Here is a 10,940-nt window from a genome sequence, read left to right on the forward strand (position 1 = left end):
GATAAAACACTTAAAATAGTTTAAATATAGTGGAAAAATAATTTGGGAACTGCCACAAAAGTAGTACTGGGTCTTTATGGGTTAAAAAAAACAACAACCTTAAAATAAAAAAAAAAATCCAAATGTAGAATATACTGTATGTTGAGCATCTGTGTCATGAACAGGTTTTAGTGCAGTTTGTTGATTTTTACAGCAGGTGGCACTCTAGGAACAAAGATGATGACAAAAGCTGTTGCTATGGATGAATGAACACATTTTATTTTGTCATATAAATGACTGATCCCACAAAACATATCATAACACAAACTGATAATCTGAAAGAATACTCATGAGATAACCCACAGTCCCACATTAAAACACATTTCACAGGGAAAATACTCTCATAATTTATAACCAAACAGATACATGCAATGAACTAACTCTGACTCTTATAAAGACAACTCCTTATTGATTTACAGACCAGTTCCTGTACAAACAGACCATAATGCAATGAGATCAGTTCTTATAGTTATCCTGCTCTGAACTTACATTTTTAGTGACATATCTCCTTATGAGAACAAACTGTAAATGCTAACGATTCCATGGATCATATTCTTTTCATAGTATTTGTTTCTGGACTAGATTTAACATTCAATGTTGTCTACATGAGCTTGAGTTTGTTGACTTGAATTTTGTTCTCTGAGTTTTTGACGCTTAACAACATAATATCTTACCACACAGATAAACACAACCAGAGCCACAGCTATGAAGATCCACAGCCAGATGAAACCACCAGCAGCAGCAGAGGAGCCTGTCACTGTGTTATTTTTAGAAGCTGGTTTTGCTAAACCTGTGATGACAGGGATGGTAGTGGTCATAAAATGTTCACTGTCTGCTACTTTGATGCATTTTCCATTATCTTTAACAATAAATCCTTGTTTGCAGGAGCAGAAATAACTTCCAAAGGTGTTTATACAGTTTTCCTCACACAATCCTCGCTCCTCGCATTCATCCATGTCCTCACAAAAGCCTTCACTGATTATATAGCCGTCAGGACAGTCGCATGATTCAAAGTTTCCCTCACATACTGCAGGGCATTTCATTTGTCCACAGTGCATTTTACAGCGTCTTGGGTTCTTACTGTCTGGGATGTAACCTTTGAAACATGTGCATCTATATCCGTCTTTTACAGGTTTGCAGTCATGCTCACAAGGCCCATCTGAACAGCCTTTTGAACTTCTGAACATAACTGAATCAGACAAATCTTCTGCCTGGCATGCATCTTTGTGGTCTGTTTTGCACAAAAACCCTTCAATTTCATCTGTGCATGGCCTTTCTGTCCACTTTTGATCATTTGAAACTGACACACAGTGCGGGGAACAGACTTTAATGGTATCTTTCCAGTTGTTAAACAGTGGAATATGGTTCCTGCTTCCAGAAGTCCACTCATAGCCTCTCAGGGGAGCTGATATGTCGCTGCATGAGCCTGCTGGTAATTGCAGTCCAATCCAGAAGTTTCCATACACTCCTTGAGAGAAAATCTCAAGAAAGATTTCATTTGTGTCAGACTGAAATGTCAGTAGTTCCCCGTTCCTGTTACGACAGGCCTCTTCAGCTGACTTGAAATCCACTCTGTGTTGGTTTATAGTTACACAGTCACCCCCACTGCATATAGGCCTGCAGGTACCAGTCTGTGCCATGCAAAGTCCTCCCTCCATGGCCAATAAAAATATTAACAAAATAAATGATGTTACCTTTGACAGATGGCTGGATACAGTCAGATGGAAGCAGGCCATGTTGTCATGCAGTAGATTATATTCAAATGTTGATCGTCTAAAGCCAGAGAAAACTCGCTACCTACTCAGGAAGCACCCTCACCCCACCCCACCCCAGCCTCCGAACAAACCACCAAGATAAAGACAGGAAGGAAACAAGACAGAGACTCCTGTTTTTTCTAGCGTTAGTGAAGGCTGTGGTCATCATAATGCAAAATGTCCCTGCGGGGGCTGTTGTAAAATATACTGTCCAACCCCAAAAAAAACAGTCCCACATGCAAAATTTCAGGGTACCATTTTTGGTTTTGATAACAGGATACATTCACTGGCTTTAACTACTCAAATAGTTCAGATCCTTCCATGGGTCAGTACTGTCGTGGTTAATAATGTTTCAGGCGGAACAGGTTATTTAACTCTAACTGATCCAGTAAATAGACTCTCATGTCTTTAATGTCATAAAGATTGGACAATGCCAGGATGGATCAGGATCATTAGGCTTTTGATGCAATGGTTCAGGGACAATGAAACATCATTTTCACACATGGATTAGCCTCCATACAGTCCAGACTCTAATTTAGGATGTGATGAAGGCCTAATAAACCAAAACAAAACATGTAAACATGAATAAACAGAGCTACTTCAAAAATATGCCTGACCCTAAACCCCACATGGCTGATATACAAATCATGTAAACTCTTTATTTATCTTTATTTTAATGGGAGCTGACACAGACATTTTAATTATCTGAGAGTTTTAAATTATTGTCTTTAGTGTTTTTTATTTATTTTAATATTTTTCATGCATGAACCACGTGCCAGCATTATTTTATTCTATTTATTGTCTTCTACTCCTATCCTGGTTCATGATTATGTACAGCAGTTGGGGACAGTAGTGTATGTTTTTAAGTGTGTTATATAAATAAACCTTGACCTTGACCTTTATTCATGTGGATAAAGCCCCATGTCTGATTATTAAATTATCTGAGAATACTGGAATATGCTGACTACAATAGGACTGATAAGGAAATTAATCATCTTTAGGTAGATAGGCAAATATTTTTAAAATATCTTAGTAGCTATTTAGAACATTTGAATTTATTAAATATTATAATGTACATTATGTCTCTTATCACATGTTTAGGGGCCCCCATTTATAAGCTGTGGACTGCTTCTGGGGTGTCCAATTACAAAATGTATCTTGTAAATTAATTGTTGATCTTAGCTGTTTGTAATAATTTTGTAATAAATAAATAAATTGACTGATTGAAGACTTCATGCAGCAGTCTGAATCCCCATCATCAATAATCAAAAATTAATGCAACTGGATGGAAAAAATATTATGAACCTTATTGTGACACTACATAAGCATTATGTGGTAAAAAAAAAAAAAAAAAAAAAAAAAAAAAAAAGCCACATTTAATGTGTCCTGTAATCAAAACCAAAGGTGGTGCAGTCAAATATTGCATGTGCAACATTTTTTTTTTAGCTGGGCAGTCTATGTGTTGATCACAAAATGTGCACATTTTACATAAACACTTTTATTCACATACCGTTTCTTGCTATAGGCAAATTAGGCGAATGCTTAGGGCCCCCAAGCCACCAGGGGGCCCCAAAGCTGCATGTTTAGCCTCATCTGAGGAGAATTACAATGTCCTGTCTTTATCTGTAGCTATCTCATGTGTTTATGACATCCTATATACGCTTAAAATATAAATGTAGGATATAAATAAAATAAACTGCAATGCTAATCTGCGGCTGGTGTTTTTGTGTTATTATTAGGTTATATTCGTTGGAGCACACTGTTTCATAGTTAGTGATGTAGGGGGCTGCCCACAGGTATGATGGGAATGATTGACAGCTACCCACCCACCATTCCCATTAGCGAGAGTATTAAACAAAACAAACCCTGTAATGGCATCAGAAAGAAGTTATCTCAGCGATTGTTGTATTTTCTTATTTAAAGTATACATTTTTTATAAACACTCCAAATCTGTTTTATTTATTGACGTACAGAGGATTGTATTATAGTTTGTTTTTTTTATCAGTTTAACTAACCTGAGTAGCTCAAATTAAGATGTTTAATTTTAACCATAGCCTGTTTTGCTCATGAAGTGTAATAGATTGTGGCATCTTAGACCATCTGAAGCAGAGGTATCAAACATGCGGCCTGGGGGCCAAATCCAGCCCTGTCATTTTACTGTATTTACACTAAAACAAACTATCATTTCACAAAAACGCGAATAACCTGAACAAATATGAACATTTTGAAATGTCCGAAGTGCAAGTTTACCGATGTTCTGCCTGTTATTAAATGTTTTGAGTATTTGTTAATCCACTGTGATCTGTAAGTTGTAATTTACATGTGTAAATGATAAACTGAGACATAATATTGTTAAAATTGCACTTAATTTTCTTAAGAAATTTCCGTTTGTTCATGTTATTCACATTGTTTTAAAGGATAGTTGGTAAATGTAAAAAATTTCATCGCATAATGTTACTTTTTTCCTTCTAAAACATAGATGAAAGTTTGGCTTTAACATTATTTATATATTATTATGTTATTATTTCACTGGTCCGGCCCACTTCAGATCAAATTTGGCTTAATGTGGCCCCTGGAGTCTCTTCACTGTAGTCCCATCCTTACAGACTGGAATTTCATCGACAAATGGGTGTCTGTTAGTCCTGGTCTCATTTACAGCCTGTCCGCCCATGGAAGTGGATCTCTCCTTCACTGTGGTTCTCCCCGAGGTTTCTCTGTTTCCCACTGGGTTTTTTTGGAGTTTTTCCTTGGCAAGAAGGAGGGTTTAAGGACAGGGGATGGCCGGGACCATTGATCCACTTGCTTCACCGACTGTTTACTAACTGATTACTTGACTGTTTGTTCATTTTCATTATGATTATTATTTCTTTTTTTTTTTTTTATCAATTCAACAATTTCTGTAAAGCCCTGTGAGGCGACTTTGTTGTGACATTGGGCTCTATAAATAAAATTAAATTGAATTAGTTTGACAAAATAGGGGTCCTGCTGAACCGCATCATGTAATAAATTTCCATTATGTAATAAAAGTTCAAAATGTAACAAGAATGTCACGTCATCTCATAATAAAGCCACATTATGTAATAAACTGATGCATTTTGTAATAAACTACCTCAATGCATTATGTAGTAAATTTTTTTGCGTTAGGTAGTAAGTTATTACAATTTGAGAAATTTATCACAAAATGCACTTGACACATTTTTATTTTCAGGAAAATGTAATGTGCTAAATTAATCTTTAAACTGTGTGGTTAAAGTTCTGATTATTACCTTATAACTCCTGTGACTAATTTATTCTAAATTGCTCTGAAATTATATTAATTTGGAATGTTATTACATAATGAACCATGTTATTACATTTTTTAGTAAAAATGTGTCAAGTGCATTTTGTAATAAATTTCTCAAATTGTAATAACTTACTACATAATGTGAAAAAATTTACTGTAAAATGCGTTGACGTAGTTTATTACAAAATGCGTTAGTTTATTACACAATGCGGCTTTATTACAAGATGACGTGACATTCTTATCACATTTTGAACTTTTACAGCATAATGGGAATTTATTACATAATGCAGCTCAACAGGCCCCCAAAGAGCATCTTGCTTTGGGCCCCCACAAAGCTACAAACGGCCCTGCTCACATTTAAGTTATCTTATCCACGGATTCATTATCACACCACACTCTCAAAAATAGAGGTACGAGATCAGAACATTTATGTACCTATAAGTACATTTTTTAAGAATGTTCTCTCAAAAGTACAATATTGGTCTTTAGGAGGCCAGAATTGCACCTTTAGACTATGAAAAAGGGTCCAAAGTTCTGTAAAGTACACATTTGTACTATATGGTACCCTGCAGCATTAAAAAATGTGTGTAGACCATGAGAATAGGCTATAGGCTAGGATAATTTAACAGTAGGCCTAATTATAGTTAAAACATTAGGCTTAGTGCATTATTTATTATATATCATATTGTAATTACTGTATATTATATTTAATAATAATTTGTGTTTTAATTTAATAGCCCAATTAGCTCAATGATAATAGCCTAATAATTTATTTAGCTTATTAGAACCTCTGATTTTTGCCATAATCTCTGTTTTATCAAGTTTTCATTCACACCTCCATGTCTTGATGTTATATTGCCTATGCTGTTTTTTTTTGTTTGTTTGTTTTGTTTTTTTCACAATTAGGCCACTGGTTCAAACTTTAACCCTTTCATGCATGAATTATGAGAACCTTTGTCAAGATTTTTTTCTTGAGTGTTTTTATTCCTCCTTAGGCATGAAAAAAATTGCGCTTGAGTTTTTTTTTTTTTTTTTTTTTCATGTAGTTACAAAAATGTCCATGCATTTAATTTTTGAAGGAAAGGAAGATGTGTTTAAAACCCAATATCAGAAAGTGAGATAAAAACAATGAAATAAAAACATTTTAATCCTGCTAATCTGATGTTTTCTCACATTTTAACATAATCTAATGCTAGTTATTACTCACTTCATGTAGACAATATGCAAAATTAAACAAAAAAACAAAAAAAACTTTATGTCTTACAAATAACAATTGATTTACACTCAAACATGTTAGCGCAGATCAGGTTTATCATTACTGTAACCAAAGTGACAGTAATGGTATGAATGTCAGTGTATGGGATGATGCATAAGTGTCCACTGTGTTGGCTGATATGGAACTAAAACAACAAAAACCCATGAATATACAAGAGAACAGCTGTAGAATAACTGTCCACTGTAGTGACCACTATGCATGGAAGGGTTAAACATCATGGCATTATAAACTATATGAGAGTTTTCCTTCTATGTAAAGTACTTAAGATACAAAATGGACCATTTCGAAAGGGTACAGAAATGTCTCTCAAAAAAGTACACCCCCAGCGACAAGCATTTGTACCCTTTTAAGTCCAAGCTGGTACCTCTATTTTTGAGAGTGCATATTTACAGAACACTAAAATGTGCAAACTCTTCAAAAAGTCATATGTGAGATTGTGAACATGTATTCCATTTAATATGTATAGAACACTGGGTTACAAAAAAATGTCTTTGCAAGTTGTCTAGGTTTTTTCAACTGAATTAGGACCATTTTGCACCGCTAAATCCAAAAATGACATCCGTTTTTCTCAGTCAGGTCAGGTTTTTTTGCTAATTTGATTTTGAAAAATTTGATCTTCTCGCAAAATTGATGACATTTTTGTGACTTTATCAGTTGATTTTTTATATAGTTCTCACCCAAAATAGGTTTTAAGAGAAAAAAAATCATTTTTTAACAGGATGTATTTATTATTTATTATGTATTCACCGCAGATGTAGCAAAATACGTCAGGCTTATTTTTGCAAGATCTTCTAGTTGAAGCCATTTCATTCACCTGTAATATTAAAAAACCCATTAATCATAAATTGGCAAAAGTAAAATCTTCAGAACTCGTTTATTGCAAGAAATATGAAAGAATTTGTATCATATGATGTGAAAATGCTCATAAATGTAAGCAAAAATGTTAAAAAGCTAATATGTAGCATAGTTCAGAAAGTTGACCTGATTGAGCAAAACTAATGGGATTTTGGATTCAGCACACCAAATGATCCTAAATCAGCTCAAAAAACTTAAACAATAAATTTGCTGTTGACCAGTGGAATCAGCATGTTTTGAGACCAGTGGGAGATAATACTTATTACAGTCTGTGTTTATCATCAGGGAAAGTCAAATTACAGCATAAATTACATAAATAAAGAATATGTCATTTAGAAAGTCTAATATATGACTATCATGTCAAAGGTCGTCTGTTAGGATGGAGTCGTACAGTTTTTCCAGTCGTGGATCCAGACCAGAGGACACCCAGCAGTAGCCGTCAGTGGTCAGGTTTTTCTTGGCTTCTTTTTTGGATTGACTGCAGCGAAACATTGCAATAGCCAAAGTCACCCCCAACAAAATGAGCAGGGGAATGACTGAACCAAGAACACAGATTATAACCCTGGAGTTGACTGGGATGCTGAGGCCTGTTGCCATGGAGATGTTTCTGTGATGGTCCCCGTGCGTCACGTTCACCAGGTCTGACAGAGGTGCGTCAGTGTGAGGAGACTGGTGTTGGAGCTCCACTGTGGATCCGCTTAAAGACTCGGTAAAGTTTTCTTGAATGTCCTCTGGATCACGTGACGAAACAGCTGGTGTCACGCGCGGAGAGCAAGCCGTTCCGTTAAGATAAAACCCGCGCGGACACTTGCACCGGAAGCTTCCATCAGTATTGACGCATTTATATTGACAGGGATTACTACTGCATTCGTTTATATCTACACACGAGTGACCATTCTCAGATAACGTGAAACCCTCGTGACAGTAACAGGAAAAAGATCCGATACTGTTCATGCAAAAGTGCTGGCATCTTGAGCGCGCGCACTCATCCACATCACTGCATTTACCTGCGGTCATTTCATAGCCTTCTGCACATGCGCACCTGTAACTGCCCTCTGTATTTACGCATGCGCTATTTCCACACACCTGTGACTGACACTCGTCGATGTCAGAGCAGGTGCGTTGGTTCGTGTCCAGTTTGAATCCGTGCGGACACCTGCAGGAATAACCCGACTCCGTTATTACGCACAGATGCTCACAGGTGTCACGGCTGCACGCGTTCCTTATGGTGCAGGAAAATCCGTCCTCATCCAGATCGTAATCATCTTTGCACAAACAGCTGACCTCATCCGCGTCCTGTCGGCACACATGTTCACATCCTCCGTTGCTGATGGCGCAGTTTTGTTTTCCTGCGCTGCAAAATGGACCAGGTTTATTCCAGCGATAGGCTCCGTCTATGTTCATGCACAAAGAGTAATGCGGCTCTTCATTACCGCATGATATTAAAGCATATGTCCCCAGTGGAAATAATTTCATCCCATTTCTTTGTGGCTCTCGTGAGAATGGTGGAGTGTACGTGATTTGTCCGTGTCCAGACAGCGCCAGCGCTTTGCACATCCCTTTGAAATAAAACTTACAGCGTAAGACGCGTTACTTTTACAGCTCCCATCGACCCATTTTAACAAATTATCACCTGTTGAAGTGTAAGTGACACTCACACATCGCTCGGTGCATGTGTCCGCAGGGTCTTTCCCCCAGTTGGAGTACAAAGAGTCCTCCTCACCAGATATCCACTTAAAACCCCTGAGCGCCGCGTCGGCTATTACGCATTCCCCTCTGTGGAGTTTCAGTCCGATCCACAGTTTCAGAGGCTCTTCTTGACCCGTTTGGATCTGTGACACCAGGGCCCGCAGAGCATCCTCCTCTCCTCTGTCTCTGAGTGTCATCAGATAACCTCCATCCTCCTCACAGCTCCTACGGGCCTTCTCGAACCTCACGTCGGCCGTGTGTAAAGGTGAAACACTGTGTTAGAAGCGCACGCGTTTCAGTTTCCGCTCCAGACAAACTCTCCAAACTGTTGATGAGCATCAGTAGAAAAATCAACGACATAATTGCCATAGATGTCAAAAATCAAACAGTCCGGTGGAGATAGGGGGTGAAATGTGACCAATATGTGGTTGCGCATTCATGGCAATAAAACAAGTGGACTGAGTCTGAAAGTAGCGTTCGTGTTCCTCCGTCCTGTTTGGGACACATACTAAGAACGGAAAAATGTTTATGGGCAGATATGGGCTCTTTTTTTTCTCCCCTGCTGCCTAGTTCCGCTCTGAAACAGAGAACAATGGTAAGCTCCAGTGTGTTATGACTCCTTCTCCAGATGTCTCCGGCCCCAGTGGGTTTCAGACATTTACAGGCTCTCCTAATTGTAACACCTTACAATGCTATGAACATGAAGGGGTCAACAACTGGACATGGACAAATGGATGTTTTGGATGGATGCTGCATGTGGCAGGGGCCTGTGTGTGCCAGCCTGTCACTGGGTCTATGTTTAGTTTAGACGTAATCTGCGTCTGGTAGAAGGTGTATGAGAGTAAAGCAAAAAAACAAACAATACTCTACCCCTTTCACGCACAGTGGACACTTCTTCTCTGCTGTTCTCTTGTATATTCATGGCTTTTGTGTTTTAGTTCCATATCAGCCACCACAGTGGACACTTATGCACCATCCCATAATAATACACTGACATTCAACCGTTAATGTAACTTTGCGTTCTTTTCTACACAAAAAGGTTTTTTTTTTCTTCATTAAATGAGTAATAACTAGTATAGAGTATGATAAAATGTGAGAAAACATCAGATTAGCAGCATCAAAAGGTTTTTATTTCATAGTTATAGGGGCGGCCATGGCTCAGTTGGTAGAAGCGGGTCGTCCAATAACCAAAGGTTGCGGTTCGAATCCCGCTCTGTCCTAGTCAGTCCGTTGTGTCCTTGGGCAAGACACTCACTCTCCTTGCCTCCAATGCCACCCACACTGGGTATGAGTGGTGGTGTAGGCGCAAAATGGCAGCCACGCTTCTGTCAGTCTGCCCCAGGGCAGCTGTGGCTACAGATGTAGTTTACCACCACCAGAGGGAGAATGTGAGAGGTCAATAATGTAACGCTTTGGGTGTCTAGAAAGGCGCTATATAAATCCAATCCATTATTATTATTAGTTTTCACACATATCACATATCATATCACTTTCTGATATTGTGTTTTAAATACATATTCCTCTGCTTCAAAAATTAAACATATGGCGTCCAGATGAGTGGAAATTTTTGTAACTCCATGAAAAATAGATTCTTCTTTCTTTCGAAGGTCTTTTTATTGATAACAGAACATGAATCAGACATTCACTATACAGGAAGGAGATCTTTGATTTTCTAAACAACATCCACCCATGACACAACACGTAACAAACAACCACTGAAAAAAATTATGAAGAGACAGAATGAGAATTATAAAAAAAATACTAACAACCATGTTTAAACAGCATTGGTAAGTGCAGTATAAAAGAACAATATAAAAAAAGACAATAGAAAAAAGAGAGAAAAAAAAAATAAAAATAAATTTAAAAAAATAAATTAATAATAATAATACTAATAATAATACTAATAATAATAATAATAATAATAATAATAATAAATAAATAAATTAATTAATTAATTAATAAATACATTAAAATGTATTTATTACATGAAAAATAGGTTCATTAAAAAAAATGAATTGCATTGTTTTTCCATGCCTTAAGAGGA

The 10,940-nt window shown here is 37.1% G+C and overlaps 2 protein-coding genes across 2 annotated transcripts; both read right to left on the reverse strand.

Annotated features, from left to right (window-relative positions):
• Nucleotides 1-238: 238 nt before the first annotated feature.
• Nucleotides 239-3,064, reverse strand: LOC115414213 (thrombomodulin-like). Its single transcript, XM_030127451.1, has 2 exons — nucleotides 2,691-3,064; nucleotides 239-2,449 (listed from the first exon to the last, which is right to left on the reverse strand). Exon 2 carries the CDS (start codon nucleotides 1,773-1,775, stop codon nucleotides 624-626), a length of 1,152 nt encoding a protein of 383 aa, XP_029983311.1. The 5' UTR covers nucleotides 1,776-2,449; nucleotides 2,691-3,064; the 3' UTR covers nucleotides 239-623.
• A 4,252-nt stretch (nucleotides 3,065-7,316) lies between these two features.
• LOC115413160 (complement component C1q receptor-like) lies at nucleotides 7,317-9,383 on the reverse strand. Its single transcript, XM_030125903.1, is given in 3 exon segments — nucleotides 7,317-8,787; nucleotides 8,790-9,156; nucleotides 9,158-9,383. Coding segments are annotated over 3 exon segments (1,695 nt in total). The 5' UTR covers nucleotides 9,266-9,383; the 3' UTR covers nucleotides 7,317-7,567.
• Between the last annotated feature and the right edge of the window lie 1,557 nt (nucleotides 9,384-10,940).

This window comes from Sphaeramia orbicularis, chromosome 22, assembly GCF_902148855.1.
Source record: "Sphaeramia orbicularis chromosome 22, fSphaOr1.1, whole genome shotgun sequence".
In the NCBI taxonomy this organism is placed as follows: Eukaryota; Metazoa; Chordata; class Actinopteri; order Kurtiformes; family Apogonidae; genus Sphaeramia; species Sphaeramia orbicularis.

Excerpts from the sequence above, each read along its gene's own strand:
- LOC115414213 (XM_030127451.1), bottom strand. The coding sequence starts at position 1,775 with ATGGCCTGCTTCCATCTGACTGTATCCAGCCATCTGTCAAAGGTAACA.